This window comes from Diceros bicornis, chromosome 3 (assembly GCF_020826845.1).
Source record: "Diceros bicornis minor isolate mBicDic1 chromosome 3, mDicBic1.mat.cur, whole genome shotgun sequence".
Classification (NCBI taxonomy): domain Eukaryota; kingdom Metazoa; phylum Chordata; class Mammalia; order Perissodactyla; family Rhinocerotidae; genus Diceros; species Diceros bicornis.
The window spans coordinates 8,864,952-8,889,402 of NC_080742.1; the positions used below are offsets into that span (position 1 = coordinate 8,864,952).

General features: G+C 37.4%; 1 gene segment (V, D, J or C); it reads left to right on the top strand.

The window, feature by feature from the left end:
• LOC131392774 (T cell receptor gamma constant 2-like) overlaps positions 1–24,209 on the top strand; it is a 43,069-nt gene extending 18,860 nt beyond the window's left edge. The window contains 4 exon segments of the C gene segment in view: positions 7,491–7,550; positions 16,893–17,217; positions 21,282–21,329; positions 23,458–24,209. Coding sequence covers positions 7,491–7,550; positions 16,893–17,217; positions 21,282–21,329; positions 23,458–23,705 — 681 coding nt within the window.
• Positions 24,210–24,451: the final 242 nt, after the last annotated feature.

Consider the following 24,451-nt stretch of genomic DNA (forward strand, 5'->3'; position numbering starts at 1 on the left):
CCCTTGATGGGCACTTAGGTTGCTTCCAAGTCTTGGCTATTGTGAATAACGCTGCAATGAACACAGGGGTGCATGTACCTTTACAAATTGGTGTTGTCAAGTTCTTTGGATAAATACCCAGCAGTGGAATAGCTAGATCATATGATAGTTTTATCTTTGATTTTTTGAGGAATCTCCATACTGTTTTCCATAGTGGCTGCACCAGTTTGCACTCCCACCAGCAGTGTATGAGAGTTCCCTTCTCTCCACATCCTCTCCAACACATGTTGTTTCCTGTCTTGTTAATTATAGCCATTCTGACAGGCGTGAGGTGATATCTCATTGTAGTTTTGATTTGCATTTCCCTGATAGTTAGTGATTTTGAACATCTTTTCATGTGTCTGTTGGCCATCTGTATATCTTCTTTGGAGAAATGTCTGTTCAGGTCTTTTGCCCATTTTTTAATTGGGTTGGTAGTTTTTTTGTTGTTGACATGCATGAGTTCTTTATATATTTTGGAGATTAAGCTGTTATCAGAAGTATGGTTTGCAAATATCTTCTCCCAATTGTTAGGTTGTCTTTTCGTTTTGTTGATGGTTTCCTTTGCTGCGCAGAAGCTTTTTAGTTTGATGTAGTCCCATTTGTTTATTTTCTCTATTGTTTCTCTTGCCCGGTCAGATGTGGTGTTTGAAAAGATGTTGCTAAGACTGATGTCGAAAAGCGTACTGCCTATGTTTTCTTCTAGAAGTTTCACAGTTTCAGGTTTTACATTCAAGTCTTTAATCCATTTGGAGTTAATTTTTGTGTATGGTGTAAGGTAAGGGTCTACTTTCATTTTTTTGCATATGGCTATCCAGTTTTCTCAACACCATTTGTTGAAGAGACTTTCTTCTCCTCATTGTACGTTCTTGGCTCCTTTGTCAAAGATTAGCTGTCCATAGATGTGTGGGTTTATTTCTGGGCTTTCAATTCTTTTCCACTGATCTGTGTGTCTGTTTTTGTGCCAGTACCATGCTGTTTTGGTTACTATAGCTTTGTAGTATATTTTGAAATCAGGGAGTGTGATACCTCCAGCTTTGTTCTTTTTTCTCAGGATTCCTTTAGCTATTCGGGGTCTTTTGTTGTTCCATATAAATTTTAGGATTCTTTGTTCTATTTCTGTGAAAAATGTTGTTGGAACTTTGATAGGGATTGCATTGAATCTATAGATGGCTTTAGGAAGTATGGACATCTTAACTATGTTAATTCTTCCAATCCAAGAGCACGGAATATCTTTCCATTTCTTTGTGTCTTCTTCAATTTCTTTCAGCAATGTTTTATAGTTTTCGGTGTACAGATCTTTCACCTCTTTGGTTAAGTTTATTCCTAGGTATTTTATTCTTTTTGTTGCAATTGTAAATGGGATGGTATTCTTAATTTCTCTCTCTGCTACTTCGTTGTTAGTGTACAGAAATGCAACTGATTTTTGTATGTTGATTTTGTACCCTGCAACTTTACCGTATTCCTTTATTACTTCTAAAAGTTTTCTGGTGGATTCTTTAGGGTTTTCTATATATAAAATCATGTCATCTGCAAATAGTGAGAGTTTCACTTCTTCCTTTCCAATTTGGATCCCTTTTATTTCTTTCTCTTGCCTGATTGCTCTGGCTAGGACTTCCAGTACTATGTTAAATAGGAGTGGTGAGAGGGGGCATCCTTGTCTGGTTCCTGTTCTTAGAGGGATAGCTTTCAGTTTTTCACCATTGAGGATGATATTAGCTGTGGGTTTCTCATATATGGTCTTTATTATGTTGAGACACTTTCCTTCTATACCCATTTTATTCAGAGTTTTTATCATAAATGGATGCTGGATCTTGTCAAATGCTTTCTCTGCATCTATTGAGATGATCATGTGATTTTTATACTTCATTTTATTAATGTGGTGTATTACATTGATTGATTTGCGAATGTTAAACCATCCCTGCATCCCTGGAATAAATCCCACTTGATCATGATGTATAATCTTTTTCACGTATTGTTGTATGCGATTTGCTAGTATTTTGTTAAGGATTTTTGCAAAGATGTTCATCAGTGATATTGGCCTGTAATTTTCTTTTTTTGTGTTGTCCTTGTCTGGTTTTGGTATCAGGGTAATGTCAGCTTCGTAGAATGAGTTAGGGAGCTTCCCCCCCCTCAATTTTTGGAAGAGTTTGAGAAGGATAGGTATTAAGTCTTCTTTGAATGTTTGGTAGAATTCACCAGGGAAGCCGTCTGGTCCTGGACTTTTATTTTTCGGGAGGTTTGTGATTACCGTTTCGATCTCCTTACTGGTGATTGGTCTATTCAAATTCTCTACTTCTTCTTGATCCAGTTTTGGAAGGTTGTAGGATTCTAAGAATTTATCCATTTCTTCCAGATTGTCAAATTGGTTGGCATATAGCTTTTCATAGTATCTCTTATAATCTTTTGTATTTCTGAGGTGTCTGTTGTAACCTCTCCTCTTTCATTTCTGATTTTACTTATTTGTGCCTTCTCTCTTTTTTTCTTGGTGAGCCTAGCTAAAGGTTTGTCAATTTTGTTGATCTTTTCAAAGAACCAGCTCTTGGTTTTATTAATTTTTTCTATTTTTTTTTTTGGTCTCTATTTCATTTATTTCTGCTCTGATTTTTATGATTTCCCTTCTTCTACTGATTTTGGGCTTGGCTTGTTCTTCTTTTTCCAGTTACTTTAGGTGCATTTGTTAGATTGTTTATTTGAGATTTTTCTTGTTTGTTGAGATAGGCCTGTATCGCTATAAACTTCACTCTTAGAACCGCTTTTGCTGTATCCCATAAATTCTGGCATGTCGTATTTTCATTTTCATCTGTCTCCAGGTATTTTTTGATTTCTTCTTTGATTTCTTCGTTAACCCAGTCTTTGTTCAGTAGCATTTTGTTTATTCTCCACATATTTGTGGCTTTTCTGATTTTCTTCCTATAGTTGAAGTCTAGTTTCATACCGTTGTGGTCAGAAAAGATGCTTGGTATTATTTCAATCTTCTTAAATTTATGGAGACTTGTTTTGTGGTCTAATATGTGATCAATCCTGGAGAATGTTCCACGTGCATTTGAAAAGAACGTGTATTCTTCGGTTTTTGGATGGAATGCTCTGTATATATCTCCTAGGTCCATCTGTTCTAGTGTGTCGTTTAAGGCCAATGTTTCCTTATTGATATTCTGTTTGGATGATCTATCCGTTGGTGTAAGTGGAGTGTTAAAGTCCCCTACTATTATTGTGTTACTGTCTATTTCTGTTTTTATGTCTGTTAATAATTGCTTTATATATTTAGGTGCACCTATGTTGGGTGCGTAGATATTTACAAGTGTTATATCCTCTTGTTGGATTGTTCCCTTGTTCATTATGTAATGCCCTTCTTTGTCTCTTTTTACAGTTTTTGTTTTAATGTCTGTTTTGTCTGATATGAGTACTGCTACCCCAGCTTTCTTTTCACTGCCATTTGCGTGGAGTATCTTTTTCCATCCCTTCACTTTCAGTTTGTGAGTGTCTTTAGGTCTGAAGTGTGTCTCTTGTATGCAGCATATATATGGGTCTTGTTTTTTTATCCAGTCAGCCACCTTATGCCTTTTAATTGGAGCATTTAGTCCATTCATGTTTAAAGTAGCTATTGATAAGTAGGTACTTACTGCCATTTTTTAACTTTTTTTTTTCTCAGTGTTTTAGTAGTCCTTCTCTGTTTCTTTCTTCTTCTATACAGAATTGATGGTCACTTTAGTTTGACCTCTGTCTGAAAGCTGTACTCTTTAAATCCCCTCCTCCCTCATGTTTTTGATATCATATCTAACCTCTTTTTTGTGCATTTGTATACATTCTAATCATGGAAATAGATAATTTTTCATATTTGTGGTCTTCTCTTTCCCCTTAAATCAGTCCCTTTAACATTTCTTGTAGCACTGGTTTCTTGGTGACAAACTCCTTTAATTTTTGCTTATCTGGGAAATTTTTGATCTCTCCTTCCATTTTGCATGATAACCTTGCTGGGTAGAGTATTCTTGGCTGTAAGTTTTTTCCTTTTAGCACTTTAAATATATCGTGCCATTCTCTTCTAGCCTGTAAGGTTTCTGCTGAGAAGTCAGCTGAAAACTTTATGGGGTTTCCTTTGTATGTAACTTGACATTCTCTTGCGGCTTTTAGGATTCTCTCTTTATCTTTAATTCTGGACATTTTGATTATGATGTGACTTGGTGTGGGCCTCTTTGGGTTTATCTTGTTTGGGGCTCTCTGTGCTTCCTGTACCTGGATGTCTGTTTCCTTCCTTAGGTTAGGGAAGTTTTCATCTATTATTCCTTGAAACAGATTCTCTGCCCCCTTGTCTCGCTCTTCTCCTTCCGGGACACCTATAACACGGATGTTAGTGCGCTTGATGTTGTCCCAGAGGTCCCTTAGACTGTCCTCACTCTTTTTAATTCTTTTCTCTTTTACCTGTTCACCTTGGGTAATTTCTTCTAGTCTTTCGTCCAGCTCACAGATCCGTTCTTCTGTATCCTCTACTCTGCTTTTGAGTCCCTCTAATGAATTTTTCATTTCCAGTATTGTATTCTTCATTTCTGCTTGGTTCTTTTTTATATCTTCCATTTCTTTGTTGACATTCTCACTGAGTTCATCTATTCTTCTCCCCAGATCAGTGAGCATCCTTAACACTCTTAGTTTGAACTCTCTGTTGGGTAAGTTGCTCATTTCTGTTTCACTTAGTTCCTTTTTCTGGGTTTTGTCCTGTTCCCTTACTTGGAATTTATTCTTTTGCCTCCTCATTTTGCCTCTTTCCCTGTGCTTGTGTCTACGTATTAGGTAGGTCAGCTACATCTCCTGCTCTTGGATAGGTGACCTTATGTAAGTGATGCCTTCGGAGGCTTCCAGTGTGCTTCTCTCAGTTCTCAATGTTCCAGGGGTGACCCCATGTGGGCTACATGTGCCCTTCTGTTGTGGCCTGTTTGCTCTCCCTGTAGGCGCCCAGGGAGGCCGAGTTATGCTCCTGGCCAGCTGTTGTAATGCTCAGCTGCTTGTAGTTGTTGTGGGCCCTTCAGTCTCTTTATCAGGTGTGGGGAGCCTCAGCACAGTTGGCTGCAAGTTCTAATACCACATTTGTGTTGCAGTATTTCTTTTAAGTGAGTAGGCCCCCAGCGTGGCAGGTTGTTAGGCTCAGGGCCTTACAATTGCTGTAAGCCTCTAGCCTATTAGGTCTCTTGTCAGCTCTCTGAGGATTGCAGCTGGGTGGGGCTGGCCTCAGGCATAGGAGCACCCAATTGTTTCAGGCTTTGGAAGGTGGGGCAAACCCCCTATGTGGGTCTTTGAGAAGCACAAGTCTTCTGCAGCTGACCAGCCCTGCCGCCCACAGGTCCACACACACAGTCAACACAGTCCTGCCCCGTGTGTGCACCCTGACCTCCACAAGTGGACCCACTCTCTCCACGGCGGGAGCCCCACACACTCTGCAACCGCCCCACACTCTCCACCAGCTCCTTGTGCACACCCTGCCCCTCTCAAGTCAGCTCAGTTGCCAGGCTGCAGAGAATCCAGTCCCCAATCTATGCAGGCCCACAAGTTGCCCGAGAGCTTGTTGTTGGGTGGGGCCAGTCTCTAGGGTGGGCTGCCTGCCCTGGCTGAGCTGGATTAAATCGGTGCTCTAGCGGGTGGGGCAGACCCTGGGCTAGCAGGCCTCAGGGAGAACTCCAATGGCGTCTGTGTCAGCACGCCCACACCAGGCCACAACAATGGCTGCCGCCAATGTTCCAGTCCCTGGAGAGGTGCACTCAGGGCCTATTATGGTGAGTCTCTTGTCACCAAAGCACTGTGCACCTTTCTTTCTGGTGATTTTAGGATGCTTTCTGGAACGGGTGAGCTTGCGCGCGGGCCCTTTAAGAGCCGGTTTTAGTTTCTTTGTGAACTGGGTTTTCTGTGGGTACTCCCCAATGTTTCAGTGGCAGGGAAAGTCAGATATTATGCTGCTGATTTCTATTGTGCTGGGTCCACAAAATGCCCACAGCGGGGGCGCTCCCCGGCTCAGGGCCCTGTGCCTCCAGGGAGGCTGCGCACCTGTGGGCTGCTCTGGGCGGCCGTGAAGCTGGCGGCTTGTGAAGGCGGCATTTTTCCTCTCCAGAAGGGAGTTTCTGCCTCTTCTACCTCAGTTAGGATTGTCCGTTGTTGCAGGAGTTCCTCTTATCCAGTTTTCAGTTCTGTCTCAGGGGTAATTTTTCCACAAGTAGTTGTAAATTGGCTGTGTCCACGGGAGGAGGTGAATTCCGAGTCTGCCTACGCCGCCATCTTGACTCCGCCCTCCTCCTCTTTCATTTTTAATTTTATTTATTTGAGACTTCTCCCTTTTGCTTTTAGTGAGCCTAGCAAAGATTTGTCAATTTTATTTATCTTTCCAAGGTCCTGGCTCTTATTTTCAATGATCCTTTCCATTTTCTTTTTAGTCTATTTCATTTATTTCCTCACTAATTTTTGCTTTTTCTTTCCTTCTACTGATTTTGGGCTTCATATGTTCTTTTTTTCAACTAGTTCCCATAGATGTAATGTTAAATTGTTTATTTGAGATTTTTCTTGTTTTTACAGGTAGGCCTGTGTTGCTGTAAACTTTCCTCTTAGTATCATTTTACTGCATCCCATAGATTTTGGTATGCTGTGTTTCATTTTCCTTTGAATTTAGGTAATTTTCAATTTCTTTTGTGATTTCTTCATTGATCCAATAGTTATTCAGTAGCATATTTGTGTCTTTTCTAGCTTTTTTCTGACAGTTGATTTCTAGTTACACATCTTGTGATCATAAAAGATGCTTGATATGTTTTCAATTTTAATTCAAATAAACAATCTACTATTTCATAGGAGATAGAATTCTACAAATCTCTTCTTTTATTCCAGGAAAATAATGTCATCACAGAAATTATTTTCTCATTTGGCGTTACCAGGTAAAGAATTATATTGCCAAATGGTAAAGGTGCCTTTAATAAAAACGAAGAAATTTCTTCACCTTCTCAAGTACGTTTGCATTGGCATATTTCCACTTCAGTTACTGAAGAGTTTCTTCCTTTCAAAAATACATTCCCAAATTGCTAATGAAGCAACCCTGGTAATTTCGAGAACAAAAGGGCCTTTGCTTTGATGTAATCTGTGAGCAGTTTCAACACAAATGAACACCTGGAAATTAAAAAAAAATATTAATTCACTGTGTTCTTTTCCTAGCAATTTAGAAAAGTAGTTGGTTGACCAGTTGGGCCTGATCTTTTCTTTTTCTACTCTTGTTCTTCCCATTTTAAATCAATGATTTTCAATGATTAGTGCCTTGTTGGAAAACAGGCGTTTTGGTCAATTTATCTGAGGAAAACTTATAAAATATCTGATGCCCCAAAACTTATATTCAAGGACTTCCCAAGGAACCCAGGAGATCAAATTGCCAGTACACGGTGTTTTCACTGCTAGTTACAACATGAAGCTCAGGAGGGGGCTGCGTTTTTGTGGAAGCTGTAACCAGTGTGACAGCTCATACTGGATCAAGACATTTGGAAAAGGGACTAAGCTCACAGTAACTCCCTCTGGTAAGTTACTTTTTTCTATTTTTACCCCAGTAATGAAAAACTAATAATGCTTTTTATAAAAATGTTTAGAATCACTGTTATCTGACTGCCACATACTTGGCCTCAGTATATGAACAGCAAATTTGCAGCCTCTAGTCACTATATATGAAAATAAAACTACTTCATAAATTGTTTGTTCACATCCCTGCTTGTAAGCAGATTGAAATTCTACTTTTAGAATATGCATACACACAGATGATCAGGTAAGGCTAAAAATTATGATATTTTTTGGACCATATCTGTAAACCTTGTTATAAGTTATTGGGTGAAGTTACTTTTCTTGTAGACAGTCTTTAAGGTGAGAGACACATTTATTATTTACTTCTCTTCTATATATTGAGATAAAACACAGTGCTCTTTTCTCACAATAACCTGCAAAACCTATGTTACTGGTTTTCCTCTCATCCCTCACAGCAGTGCAAAACATTAATTCTTAAAGTAAATGACTATAGAACATTGATAAATCTCACTTCTTATTACTCTAGCTTCTTAGAGATAGGCAAGATCAGTCACAATTTATGCTATTACAAATCTTGACGAATTGCCTAGAGATGGGCCCATTTAAGGGAATTTGTAAGCTCCATAGTCATTCCAGCTCCAAAGTCCGTGAAAAGAGTCTGCATGGTTTTACGTCCTCTTTTGGTCATTCATTCTGTCAGCAGTATTCATTGATGGCAGTTTCTGTGTTGGCTACTGGACATAAATGGGAGAAGAAGATAAAGATAGAATAAGTCCCATATTCCAAAAGCTTCTAGCCTAGTGGATAAGTGTTCTAACTCCAACCAGATCCTTGGAGGCCATTCTCCACCTGATGTACCTAGGGGGATATTAACAAGAATTACCTAGTTAGACCACTTATGAGTCCCTAAGGGGTGGAGATGTTAGGTCCATTTGGTATTTCTGTATTGAAAGATTTGTAATGAAGTTTAGCTATTTTATTTTCTAAAAATAACCAATGGGGAAAAATAAACAAAAATTGCTAAACTTGTCATTTAGTCAGAGAATGATTAACAACAGGTATTAAAATATTTAACTGGGCAGCCATATTCAAGAATGTTACAAGATGGGTTTGTTTTTTTCCTAAGTTCTGTCCACTAAACTTGCTCAGTCCTCATTTGCCTTAAAGAAGAAATTTTGCCTGAATGAGGGAGAATACCTCACTAGTATATTCTCAGCTTACTAGATCTATTGAAATGAAAGTTTTCAAAGAATTTTCACAAAGTTGATAAAGCATTGAAAAAAATGAAAGAAATTATGTATTTTGTTTTCCTTAGTGGTTGTGATCATATAAAAAAGAATTCATAGGTTGAAAAGCAAATTTCTAGTCTTTTATTTTCCCTCTGAGTATGTACATACAATTCATGTAAATTATAGCAATCAAATTAAATAACAGTGACATAGAAATAATTCATATGGGTCCTGAAAAGTTTTTAGGAGAGTGTGGTGCAGGGAAAAATATGGACTTTGATTCTGGGTCTATCGTTTTTGTAAAGTCATCGTTTAGCAAATAAATTTTGATTCACACATCATTGCTCTACTAAAATTATAAAAATAATACTTCCCCATTATGAAAAAAATTGGAAAACAAAAAATAAAGAAAAAATTAAAATTTTATATCAACACATAGCTCTGTTAACTTTTTATGTTTCCATCCATTCGTTCTGCCTATGCCAAGACCATCTTAGTGAATGCTGTGAATATTAAAAGAAATTAAGGAAGGAAATTACCAGCATGGTCAGTGATAAAAATGTCAATTCTCTAGAATTCAAATTACCACCACTGGAATTCCTCATGAAATCAGGAGTACAGATAACTATATTAATTACCCTCTAGTCTCCAGGTCACATAAGGACAAATGGTCAGTATTTGGAAAAAAGTTTCAATTTCTAAGACTAATTGCTACTTGCTTCTAAAAAGGATTAGAATATAATAAGCATTCTCTCAAACATTATTAGCCTGAATATGAGGTGATCTCTCATTTTCCAGTAGAACTATCTGGAAGAAAAAACAGAAGCTTTTGCAAATTGAATGTACTAATTTATAGTGATATAGATAAAAGTCAAATACCCAATTATATGTAATTTCCTAATTGGATTACAGCTACAAAGTTAAAAATTATATCAATACAAATATCAGTTGAGAAATATTGCTCTTTTTGCCCTCACATTTCATTAAAACTTTTGTTCAGAATTTTCACACACGTCTGAAACATCTACCTTAGAGGAACTTTCTAGGTCATCTTAGGGTCCGAGAGTCTGTTCTGGGATCCCCATCGGATGATGTCACTGAATATTTAATCTAAAGAGACAATTATCCATTTGTAAAATAAAAAGAAAGCATTTTTTTTCATTTATTCTGTTATATTATATATGTGCATCATAAGCATAAACTGTAGAAACTTTATTTCCAAGTAATATTTACCAAATCCTTGTTAAATTTCTTTATTTTCTTTTACCAGTGCTAGCTCCAAAACGAGCATTAATTGAATTCATTTCAGGTGGAGATCTTGTCCAAGTAGTATTTTTTGATCACAGCAGAGTATTAGAAGAGCATCTTTTAATATGAGAAGTTACACAAGGACTGAAACATAAGGGAACTCCTGTTTTTGAGGGATAATTTTAAGAAAGAAAGCTTCACCTTATGTTCTGGCACTTTCAGTCTGTTTGAATTCTGCATGTTTTGTGTCTATATCACAGAGCTAGGATTTGCAAATATATTCCCCCACCTCTCATGCCATACTCGAGGTAGACCTGATGAAACTATCAGCTGCTGGGGTAGAAAAAGAAACAATATAATGCACAAATTATTTGTCATTTATTTCAACTGCCTATTTCCAAAATCTATTTGAGAAGACCTAAAATCAAATACACAACTACAGGCATATCTCATTTTCTTGTGCTCTGTTTTATTGTACTTCATAGATATTGCATTTTTTAAAAATCGAAGGTTTCTGGCAAGCCTGTGTTGAGCAAGTCTATAAACATCATTTTTCCCACAGCATTGAGTAAATGAACTGAGTAAGTTCATTTCTCTGTGTCACATTTTGGAAATTCTCGCAATATTTCAAGACTTTTCATTATTATTATATTTGTTACCGTCATCTGTGATCAGTGATTTTTGATGTTATTATTGCTTTGGGGCACCATGAACCAGGCCCATATATGATGGTGAATTTAATCAATCAATGTTGTGTGTGTTCTGACTGCTCCACCTACTGTTTCCCCATCTCTCTCCCTCTCCTTGGGCCTCTGTATTCCCTGAGACACAACAATATTGAACTTAGGCTAACTAATAACTCTATAGTGACCTCTAAGTGTTCAAGTGAAGGGTAGAGCTGTGCGCCCCTCATTTTAAATTAAAGGCTAGATATGAGTAAGCTTAGTGAGGAATGCATATTGAAAGCTGAGATAGGCCAAAAGCTAGGCCTCTTGTGCCAGTTAGCCAAGTTGTGAATGCAAAGGAAAAGTTCTTGAAGGAAATGGAAAGTGCTACCCTAGTGAACACAAGAATGATAAGAAAGCGAAACAGCTTTATTGCTGCTGTGGAGAAAGTATCAGCGTTCTGGATAGAAGATCAAACCAGCCGCAACATTCCCATAAGCCAAAGTCTAATCTGGAGCAAGCCCCTAACTCTCTTCAATTCTATGAAGGCTGAGAGAGGTGAGGAAGTTGCAGAGGAAAAGTTTGAAGCTAACCGAGGTTGGTTCATGAGGTTTAAGGAAAGAAGCCATCTCCATAACATAAAAGTGCAAGGTGAAGCAGAAAGTGCTGATGTAGAGCTGCAGCAAGTTATCTAGAAGATCTAGCTAAGATAATCCATGAAGGTGGCTGCACCAAACAACACATTTTCAATGTAGATGAAACAGTCTTATGTTGGAAGAAGATGCCATCTAGCACTCTCATAGTTAGGAGAATTCAGTGCCTGGCTTCAAAGATTCAAAGGGCAGGCTGACTCTCTTGTTAGGAGCTAATGCAGCTGGTGACTTTACGTTGAAGCCAATGCTCACCTACCATTCCGAAAATCCTAGGTCCCTTAAGAATTATGCTAAACCTACTCTGCCTGTGCTCTATAAATGGAACAGCAAAGCCTGGGTGAGAACACATCTATTTGCAACACGGTTAACTGAATATTTTAAGCCCACTTTCGATACCTATTGTTCAGAAAGGAAGATTCCTTTTCAAGTATTACTGCTCATTGAAAATGCACCTGGTCACCCAAGAGGTCTGATGGAGATGTACAATGAGATTCATCTTGTTTTCATGCCTGCTAGCACAACATCCATTTTGTAGCCATGGATCAAGGGGTAATTTTGAATTTTAAGTCTTATTATTTAAGAAATACATTTCACAATGTTATAGCTGCCATAGATAGAGATTCTTCTGATGGATCTTGGCAAAGTAAATTGAAAACCTTCTGGAAAGGATTCATCATTCTAGATGCCATTAATAACATTCATGATTCATGGGAAGAGGTCAAAATATCAACATTAACCGGAGTTTGGAAGAGGTTGATTCCAACCTTTATGGATGACTATGAGGGGTTCAAGACTTTAGTGGAGGAAATAACTGCAGACATGGTCGAAGTAGTAAGAGAACCAGAATTAGAAGTGGACCTTGAAGATGTGACTGAATTTCAGTAATCTCATGATAAAACTTTAATAAATGAGGAGTTGCTTCTTATGAATGAGCAAAGAAACTGTTTTCCTGGAACGGAATCTCTTCCTCGTGAAGATGCTAAGAATATTGTTGAAATGTCAATAAAGGATTTAGAATATTACATAAACCTAGTTGATGAAGCTTTGAGATGATTGACTCTAATTTTGAAAGAAGTTCTGCTGTGGGTAAAATGCTATCAAACAGCATCACGTGCTACAGAGAAATTGGTTGTAAAAGGAAGAATCAATTGATACTGCAAACTGCATTGTTGTCTTATTTTAAGAAATTGCCACAGCCAAACCAACCTTTAGCAACCACCACCATGATCAGTCAGCAGCCATCAACATCAAGGTCATACCCTCCACCAGCAAAAAGATGACAACTCGCTGAAGGCTCAGATGTTCAGCACTCCTAAGCAATAAAGTATTTTTCTTTTCTGAAGAAGATTCACCCTGAGCTAACATCTCTCCAATCTTCCTCTATTTTGTATGTGGGTCACTGCCAGAGCATTGGCCAGGGCCACTGATGAGTTGTGTAGGTCCACACCCAGGAACTGATCTCGGGTGGCTGAAGCAGAGCGTGCCGAACTTAACCACTAGGCTTGGGGCCGGCCCTGGGAGTTTGTTTAGACATAATGGTATCGCACACTTAATAAACTATAGTATAGTTGAAATATAACTCATGTATGCACTGGGAAACGAAAAACAATTGTGTGACTTGCTTTCTTTTGATATTCGCTTTATTCCGGTGGTCTGGAATCGAATCTGCCATATCTCTGAGGCATGCCTGTACAATTAGACCATGGAATATAAAAAGAAGATCAAAACCACCAAGGAACCAGATGAAAGAATATCTGTGATTATCTAGCAAGAAGAAGAGGGTCAAATTTTATGCTCAGAGCTAGGAGAAAAAATGAATTGGAATTCACAGTTTTCATTAACTAATGAAATGAAGCACAGTAAAATTTCAAACAGGCCATGTTTTTCCCACCACAGTATTAGAAAAGGACTTCAATGCATGAATCCCTTAGGAAGAAAGTGAGGTACAAGAGTGGACATTGCCTTTAACATCCATTTTACAGAATGGAGGAAATGGTCTTTCAGCAAACCCATTTTATACCACCTCTGCATCAATGCTATGGGCATCATAACATTGAGTGTCATCCACAGATGGTGACCCTCAGCAGATATGTTCAGGAAGGTAACATTTAGTGTCTAACGTGTCAATAGGAGGATTTGAGGACAGGTTTCCTGCCATCTCTCTAGTCATTCTGCCTTGAAGCCCCATTGCCAGGAGTTTCAAGCTGAACTTTCCACATGAGCTGGAAAGATGTCAGTTTCAGTCTGAAATTTCTGCTGAAAACTTGGAATGCAAATAGGTTGTGTTCTTGATTAGGGAAAAGAGCCATTTGTTTTGGACAACACGTGTGAAGCAGTTCCATACACTGACTGAATATTATTAGACTTTAGCCAGTGTTCCCTTAGATTTTCTTAACACTGGGAATGCAGCAGGTAAGACAAGACAATGATTCCCTGTTAATTGGGTGTGTGAAAGGCACATTTCCTGTGTTTATGGCTTTGAGAATTCCAGGCATATTAGAGCAAAGTAGAATGCAAAGGAAGAAACAAATCTTCAAGCTTCCTTACCATGGATCTAATTGCAACCCCAAAATACTGAGTCCCTATATGTAAGGGCAAGTTTGGTCCCATGAGATTAAAATGTCATGTTAGAGCACACAATCATCACGAAAAAATTGTTAATAATTATGATAATGATAATAATGACCATAATAATAATTATAATCGCTATTTCCATGGCATTTTTACTCAAATGAGCTTCATGCTCATGTTTATCAGAAAAAAAGTTTAAATTCATGCACAAAATAGTCAAGACGTAAAATCAATTATAGTAGAAACTTGTCATAAATTTGAAATAATATTTAAATGTGAAATAGCTATAATTATTTATTTGATAATGAAAAATTACAAGAAGAAACTAGAAAACACAAAATCAATATCAATAAGTAGGTTTGAAATATCATACTTTAAATGAAAAATGTAGTTGACATTTGGTAAATTTATGTAGAATTCATGCTGTTGTTGCATCTTAATAAAATATAAACAACTCAGGCAATTTCATTCAAATGTATTATTTGATTATGCAGATAAATGTATAGAAATGAATTAGAGAAGTTTATTTTTTTACCTGGTTTCTAGTCTATGCATCATGTAAATGACTTTGACCATAAATACACTATTAATAAGTATTAAACAGAATGCTTAAAGGAAAAACATGTAATTATTTAGACTATAGGCACTAACCATGTATACACAAGTAAACTATTTGATGTTCAGTTAACTATTATATTGAGAAAGAAATGGAAATGTAAGATTCATTTTGTTCTAAAGAGAGTTAAACTTAAAGAATATAGATAAAGAAAAGGGACAGGATAAGAATAATGTGTTATCATACAGAAAATTTTCAATTCATCATTTTATTTTCAATTTCTTTACTATAATGAATCAGAAATATTCTTGTGAAGAAAAAAGTTTCCTAAGATGAAAACTAGATTCTTTAGTAAATTGAATAAGGACTAAAATTATTTAAATACAATATATGATTGAAAAATTAATCTTGTTCTATATAACGTGATTTTAAAATTAAAAACAAAGTATAGAGGCCGGCCAAGTGGCATAGCGGTTAAGTTTGCATGTTCTGCTTTGGCAGCCTGGGGTTCACTGGTTCGGATGCTGGGCACAGACCTACTCATCACTCATCAAGCCATGCTGAGGTGGCGTCCCACATGCGGCAACTAGAAGGATGTACAACTATGACATACAACTATCTACTGGAGCTTTGGGGAGAAAAAGGGAAAAAGGAGGAAGATTGGCAAAAGATGTTAGCTCAAGGCCAATCTTCCTCAAAAAATAAAATAATAAAAAATATAAACTGCTTCTGTAAATAGAATCTTTAAAAAAATGTATAAGGTTGGAGAATTATAGTGTCTTACTGTCATAATCAAAAATACCATTTACACTAAAAGCAAGATATATAAAATTAAAATAATCACATTGTGACCTAATTGTATTTACAGCATGAAAAAAACCTCAACATTGTGTGCTTACTAATTTACTATAAAAATCAAGAGCTTTGCTATATAGGCAGAACTTTCAAGAATTTTTTTTCTATTATTCTCAAATAAGAAATCAAATTCTTCTTTTCTTAAGAAATTGCCGATTGAATTATTTAACTCCAAACTAGCCCCAAAGAGAATATTAATAAAGCATTTGTGTCAATTGGAAAGCAAATTGAAAAGGGTTTTGATATTTATAATTCCCATTGTTAGATTAACAATAAATGTATAATCAACTAACATTCCAGAATCCAAGGGACATGCCTTTGTAAACTACGATGTTTTGTTATATATTTCGACATTATGTCTGCAAGAGACTCTGAAACTGTGACATTTAACATTACACCAATTATATATATACTTTATTCAGCAGGTGAAAACAAAGAAAATAGTGGAGCTCTAAAACACTTCAGCAGCCTTATAGGGCAGACACTAATTTTGGAGGAGACATTGAGAGTCAAAATGTGGTGTATTCTTAGTCACACTTAAACATCAAGAAATTCCAAAATAAAATGTGCTTTTTGTGAACATATTCTAAAGGGAAACAAAATTCTGATAAGCGCATTCCTTGATAAGATTAATATAATAGCATTTCTGAAAATAATGAATGAATTTTTCAATAGGAGTTTTTGAAATATTGCTATTTCGCTTCTAAATTCAAGGCATTGTGATATAATTTGGAGGCGCAGCTTAAATATTGCCCTACTCACAAACCTGGGGTGGTTCAGTGTGAAATTGAGACCTTATATAAAATTAGACATGCTCAGAACTGAGCATGGGATCCACGTTTGAAGCTAAAAGTTCAAGCTGATGGTCAAATACACGTGGAAATGGATTCCCATTTACAAGTGACTGTGCACTTTTAAAAAAATGAATAATTTCCTCCTCATATTTATTTGTATGGTAAATAAGACTAATATGGGTGCATTCCAGAAACAGTCAAATGAACAGTGAGGTTTCACAAAGTTGCAGAACATGGAAAAGTGTTATTTGGCCGAAAGAGCATAAGTTACAAAATTCACAGGATGGGAAAGGAGAACTGTGTTAGAAAGGACCAAATATTCTCATGTGTAGAGAGATCATCAAAGTTACCTGATCTCCTCCCCGATTCCTGCCATCTACCAACCCACCTTGAAAACATGCTCCATATGATGGTACAAAAGAAGTTTTAAAAAATACGTGTGCTCATGAATGTTAGATGCCTTGAAATGGGGCAGTTAATAGGCATACCCCATTCTAGCATGTGGAAAAAGAACAAAAGCCACATTTTAATACAGGCTCTACCACTTACAGTTGTGACTCTGTGCAAGTTACATAACCTGTGGAAACTCTTTTCCCGTTAAAAATAAGAACAATAAATACCTCACAGTCTATTGTGGATGGAAGGCCGTGGTAAGCACTAATTCAATGGCAGCTTTTCTTCCATTTACTATATGCGCTAGGTTGTTCCAGACCACACAATGTTTGTGCTTCTCTAATGATTCTTTTTAACTGCTGTTCCATTTTCCCCCACAGACAGAAGCCTTCCTGCAGATGTTTCCCCCAAGCCCCCTATTTTTCTTCCTTCAATTGCTGAAATAAATCTCCATAATGCTGGAACATACCTTTGTCTTCTTGAGAAATTCTTCCCAGATGTTATAAGGGTATATTGGAAAGAAAAGAATGGCAATAGAATTCTGGAATCCCAGCAGGCAAACACCATGAAGACTGATGACACGTACATGAAATTCAGCTGGCTGACCGTGACTGAAAAGTCAATGGATAAAGAACACAGATGTCCAACACGAGAATAATAGAGGAGGGGTTGACCAAGAGATTCTTTTTCCTTCAGTGAACAAAGGTATGTATATATAAACATAACCTCCCAGAACATTTTTTTTCAAAGGGAATATCCTACCTTTTCTATCAAGTATTAATGAAAAACAAGCAAATATAAATCTTTCTTAAATGTTGTTGCACTTATTGGTAGCATAAATGTCCCTCTATTTCCCTATACTAAAATATTCTATACTAAAATAGTATAGACTTTGGAAAACAGGAAAAGAAAAAGAAAAATTTCCTTAACTTTTCTCAGCCTCAGTTTTATTAACCAAAATATTGAGGTCTCAATCTTGTTTTTTAGAGTTATTGATGGAGTAAATGAAACAACATATGTGAAAGCACCTAACAATTTAGCACACAGGAAATGCTCAAAAAGAGACTCCTCTTTTGATGAACTTACTTGATCAGGAACTAAAGCAATTATACATCTTTCTGGAATATTCTACTCAGTAAACAAAGTCACTCTCACTTTAATCTTGCTATGATCAGATTATAAACTCAAAACAATGTTATTAGGTGACAAACTTGTGGTCTTTTGAGAGCCAAATTGTGGCTCAACAAAAAATAGCATAGTTTGGCCGTTGCAGTTTTATTATGATCTTAGATTTTCTGAATTTGTGTTTTATGTACCACCGTAAGGTAAAATTTCATAATTAGAGTTTGGATGAGGCTAATGCATACACACATACTTTCATTCTACATAATGAATGTATTTCTTGCCATTGGTAAATGCAGCTCAACGAACATTTATTGCAGACCTAGCCTGTGCCTGGCCTGGAAGGGATGTGTGGATGAGCACACTGGGATGAATTACTGTCCCAAGGAGGCTGCACTACAGTAAAGAGAATATATTCTTTTCCTAATCTCTCAAGTTCACTTGTGATTTAGGCATGATGTACCAAAGGAGTCCTGGCAGTGGTCCAGTAACTCACTAGACTCAAAACTTAAAGTCCTGAGTATGAACACAACAAACCGAAGTCCCCAGAGTGCCCATAAGAATGAATTAGTTTGTACTTTGCCCTCTGGCTCACAAGCCCTTATGAAGCAGTGGGGAACAAGCACAGAACAAAATGTGCAAAGACCTTTGCTGTGCTCCAGTCGAATTTCTGAAGTCAGTCTTTATCTTTTTGGTTCCTTAGTTTTTTCAATGATCCAATTATCTTCGAACACTTGCCTTGGCTTTCTCCTAAGGCCGTGATGAAGAGTAAATGTAATAATGACAGTGAAAACCCTAGCTTTTGAAAACATAGCATGATGTATTTATTTATGTACTTATTGTATTATTTTTTTTTTTTTGTGGAAGATCAGCCCTGAGCTAACATCCATGCTAATCCTCCTCTTTTTGCTGAGGAAGACTGGCTCTGAGCTAACATCTATTGCCAATCCTCCTCCTTTCCGCCCCCGCCAAAGCCCCAGTAGATAGTTGTATGTCGTAGTTGCACATCCTTCTAGTTGCTGTTGTACTTATTGTGTTTTTTAATATCCTTTCCTAAAACTCACTAACGTAAGATTTAAACACCAGCCCTAATTCACTATTTCTACAGCTAAGAAACAGAAGGGAAGCAAATATGCAAAATACAAGTTTAGTATAACCACCGGGCAGAAGTGTCCTGTTAGGTTTTGATTCTTCTAGTGACCAGGGAAAAATAATTTGCAGAGTGAGTTCCATGGTGAGGATTCTCAGAGAGAAGTTGCTGTTCATAATGTGTTTTACTTGGCCCCTAATTTCTGAAAGTAACGCAGCCCATGGGCCGCTCAGAGCAACAAAGCTAAAGAGGACATTTCTGTTATTGTCATTCTACAGGAAATTTCTAATGCTATTTCTTGGGAGTTTTTTGTTTTTGATAAAAGTTAGGAATATAACATGGAAGCACAAATCAATGAAGTCATTTTGAAGAGATAAAACTAATCTGGTCCAAGTTTTTCGCCAACCTTGATTGAAAAAGAGAAGTTACGATACATACACAGATTTTATTATGAAAATTTGTTACTTTATTGTTTTTCCTCAATCAATGCATGGTAATAAAAGAATTTTATTTATCTTTTAACGAAAAAGTCACTGTTAAGGAAAAAGAAAGAGACTTCTAAGACACATTAGAGTCGTTGTTGAATATATTTTAAAATCTAAACATGGCTATGTTAATATTTTTATTCTTGGAATTTATTCCAAATTCTATATCTCAAACCCAGTTTTAGAGCTGTCAAAAAATGTAGCTCATTGAGTGCATAAAATTGTATACCAGATCCACATCCATATGGACAAGATCACATCTGGTAGAAAAAGGATAAACCAAAACAATTGGTTCAACTCTTGTTTTCCTCCATCCAACAATCAATTATCTTTAAAGAAAATTTTATGTTTGTATGTTTGCCTTCCTCTTTTTCTTTTTTTTTTTTGCATTGTTATAAGCCTCACCTCAGGTTGTATATATTCAGAGGAGTATATGTGATTTAGCCTATATTTGGAAAGAATTACAGTGAAATGTTGAGTTCCTGTAATAAAATGTTCATTACCTAAAAATATTTAACATATTTTGAAGAGAAGATGTTTTTAGTGTTCACAATAGTGGAATTATGTTTTTTCTCTATAGATTATTTTCTATTTCTATGGATTATTTTTACCAAGTACTTTCCACATGCTGTACCTCACTTAATTTCCCACAAGGATCCGTTGAACACTGGCTCTGCTGTCAGGGCTCTGACTCTCAGCAATTATATACACTCCCAACCTTGCTTCCTCATCTGCAACAAGGAGTCCTCCAAACTACAACTCACTTCAGGGTGACTGGAGCATTAAAGGAGATAACGCATGTGGAGCATTTAACACAGTGCCCGGCACAGTAATAATCACTCAATAGCTATTACCTGCTTTTATTTTTGGTGAGGAGGACTAGCCCTGATCTAACATCTGCTGCAAAACCTCCTATTTTTGCTGAGGAAGATCGGCCCTGAGCTAACATCCATACCCATCTTCCTCTACTTTATATGTGGGATGCCTGCCAAGCATGGCTTGACAAGCAGTGCATAGGTCCGTGCCTGGGATCAGAATCTGTGAACCCCAGGCCATCAGAGTGGAGCACACAAACGCAACCACTACGCCACTGGGCCAGTCCCAATAGCTATTAGCTTTTATTCATATGGTTGTCATGGCCACAAACACCACCGCTCCAGAAAATCATGTATATGAGTTGGGGATATTGGGATATGCATGCTTTGGAAAGGTATGCCTGATTTCCTTTGTTTAGGTGGGAAATTTGCATAAACCAGACTCCTTCAAATGTGAGATTCTGTTGTGGATTCTAAGACTTGATGAATTGATTTAGGTAGCAACTCTTCATGTCAGCATCATGTGCTGAAGACTGTAGAGTAGCCACATTTTCGCTTTATTTTTCCATTCAACAAGTATTTCTCCAACACCTCTTTTGTGGTGGGCACTGTGCCAGGAGCTGTGAGTACAGAAGGAAAACAGGATAGTCTTGGATATTATCGTCCACTTGTGATAAAGACGAAAACAATGTATCCTTCATGAAGGTCAGCATCTTCATGTGCAGAAACACAGTGAAACATGAATTAGATGTACTGAATTACATAGAATCAGATGAGCTACTCCTGTAATCATAGGGCTCATATTTTTAAGGAGGGTGTCTCTGTCAGCGGATTGTATGTGTGTGTGCATACACACATACTCATATAAACAGATACACACCCTGTCAAATAATGGGCATGAATAATTGGCTAATACTTGCTCTCACTTCTTCTGGTTGCCACCTCAATTTTCACTACTGTCAATTCCACAAGGGCTTATCCGAAACATAAAAGCAGTAAGTGATTGTCTATGTTTGCCTCTCTGTCATGCTATAGGCTTTTTTTCCCTCCCGATCATCTTAACTTTGGAACTTCTCAGGCTTAAAGTACAAAAGACTGGAATTGAGGGACTCACAATATTTATATTTTTAATGACTGTCTCTCTTCTCAGCATATTATATATATATAAATATATATGTGTACACACACACACACACACACACACATTCAAGTAATGGGCACGGAGAATTGACTAATACTTGGTCTCATTTCTCCTAGTTGTCACTGCTACTGATTCTACAACAGCTTCCCCAACAGAGGAAAGTGGTAAGTTTTGCATATGTTTGCCTTCATGTCATGCTTTAGCATTTTTTCTTCCTGACCAACTGAACTTTTAAACTTCCCTGACTTAACATAGAAAAACTAGAATGGCTGGCTGTTGCAGAATAGACTGAGTGATACTTTAAATCAATCCATCATTTCCTAGGAGTCATCTTAACACCATAAATGCTGGTTTGGGGATGAGATGACTGAATTAGAGGGTGCAGTGATAGGCTCTGAATTATTTCGGCAATGGACTTCATTCATTTACATGGCTTTTGTTTCTAATGACTGAGGAATACATGATATCAAGGTGCTTCTACATTTTTTTGAAGTCTTTGATCTTTGCTAGTAGCTAATAACGTGAACTGAGAAGTACTGAGAGCTTCGTATACAGAAGGCATTGTGCTGGGTTTCGCATGCATTTTCTTGTTTAAGTCTCATAATACTCCTAGGAGGTGGTACAATATTTTTTCCCCATTTTATAGATGTTGAAAATGAGGTAAAGTTAATTAGGCCCTTGCACCATGTCACATAGCTAGATCTGGGGTTTCAACCCGGCCATCTGAGTTAAGAGTTCATACACTTACTCAGTCTTCCTTTCCTCCTCTAAGATATAGTCCTAGAGCCAGAAACCCCAAAGCCAAGGCTCTGAGGCACGATGGACAAGTAGTGGGGGGTGGGTCAGTGCATGGGCTTCACAGTATCACAGACTGCACTGAACCCCAGTTATTTTAATGATTAGTTACATCAAAATAGGAAAATTACTTACATATTCTGAGCAAGGTTTTCCTCATCTGCCAACCAGGAATTTATACACCTAACTCAGTTATTGAAGAGATAAGGTCACCTAAGTGGAATGTCTAGTATAGGGTGTCTCATTTGGCTGTCACAGAATCAGCACTAGTTTGTGCCTCTTTCTCCATATATATGTACGAAGAAAGTAACTAGAAGTGTTGGCTCAAGCCCTGCTGATAGTTCCTCCATTTCTGATATTAAGGCGGCTCTGGACCTCCACGAACACCTTACTTGACCAAAGGCAAGGAGTTATGAGCATACCCGCTCTGAGATCCATTTCTACACAGAGTGCTAATGAATCTACAGTTTTGACTCTATTAAGATAAAACATGTAAAAGGGTAATTTCCACAGGAAGAGACTTGGCCTTGTGGTTCATTCAATAGCCAGACTGGCTCGCCATAATTATGACTAATTATTTCTTCACATCATATATTTCTTTGAAAACTTCAATCGTATTAAGAGCAGATATCCTCTAACATCATAGTCACAGTGAGGGACATTTAGGAAGGACAAGTGAGTGAGCCATGACTTCCTAAAGTTTCAGAGAATTTGGAATAACCACTCTCTTCCATTTTATATAATTCCTTCTTTACTAAAACCTCCCATGCACTGCACTGTGAACACCACCAAATTTCCACGGGTTGTAGCCTTCATAGGAATCACATTGCATGCACAGCGTGTAATGGCTGAGATGCTTCAGAATAAGAATTCAACTTTATATTTATGCTTAATGTTTTGATGTCTGGGGTATTTATTGCATTTGGAGGCAGAATTACAGAATAGCTAAAAATGTGTTCTTTAAAGTCATGGTGCTGGGATTGAATCTGGTTTCTGATACTAAATGCATGACGTCAGGCGAATTACTTCTCTCTCTGTCTTCAGTTTATGTGAATAATGGGACTAAAAATGATAAACTCACAAAATAAAATCTCATAGCTTATTGTAAAACTTAAATAAGATTAAAGCTTTGTATGCAAAGCTCTCAGAACAAGTGTTTGGCGTTTGATTAGTGGTTAATGAATATTAGCTATTATTATCACTTAGGGACATCGTGGGTGTGAAGAAATGTTAAACGTTATTTGTCACAAATACTTTTTTCCCATTGGACCCATGCATTAAAAATACAGCCTTACATTTCACATTTGGAATATTCTGAATGAATTTAGGTTGTTGATTGACATGTCTTGTAAACTGCATTCTGATTTGTCTTGTTGTTGTCTGATATGGCGGACGGGATAGATGTTTACTTTTGTTTTTTGGTGGTGTGGGGTGTCACTGCAATGCAGGTCATCAGAAATAGATAACTGTGACCACCCTCCCATTAATATGTTCCAGCTTTTCAGAAGAAAAGTCAAAACAACCAAAGTCTTCTCTTAGATACCCTGCCGCTGCAGCTCACCAACACTTTTGCCTGTTACGCCTACCTCCTCCTCCTCCTCGTGAGTGCGGTCTACTTTGTCATCGTTGCCTTCTGCCTGTTAAGACAACAGCAGTGTGTGGCAGTGGAAAGAGTTCGTAACAGATGGTGGCATAAAGATAACAACTTTTCTCCATTGTTTATTCTCCCTAAAACTGTCTCCTGAGGATCTAGCTGGGCATTCTCTCTGGGTTTGGGTTATTTCAGTTCACCTATGTATTTTTCTATTATGTCAATATTACAAAAATATTTTTAACACCACTGGGCAAACTGAAAATTTCACTCTGTTAACAACAATGAATTCTGCCGTTACTCAGGGGCAGGGCCAAGGGGTAGCCCTTTAGCACCACTCTCTCTATGATCTCCATCAGCTCCTCCAGAAACCCAAATAATCATGCCTTCTGAGTACAGATAGCATGCAGCATCTAGTCACATCCCTTAAGGCCGTTTAATCAGATGACCACCATGAAGACTTCCATTTTTAAACATACTTAAGTTGCCATCATTGCTACTTGAATTCTGTACTTTCTTTTTCATCATAGGCACAATATAAAAAAATCAAAAGTCTACATTGGTCTTTGTGTACTTTAATTTGATGAAACCCAGCTGAAAGTTCAAGGGAAGAAACAGCATGACAACTGAGTTACCACATCTAGCATTGGTTGTAATAATGGTCAACACTATAGTTCTAATTCTTTCCCTGAGTTAGTGGTTCTGATGATTTCTTTGGGGCACTGTCTCCAAGAGGAGCCACAGTCAAATGAAGGCACTTAGGTTGCTTCTCTTTCAAAGGTCACCAGATTCAGACTCATATGGTTTGGGACATTCCGATGCTGTCAGTATAACATCTAGCATCACTTGCACTGTGTCTGCTCGCTCTACACTAGTGTTTCACAAACATCATGTTTCCTG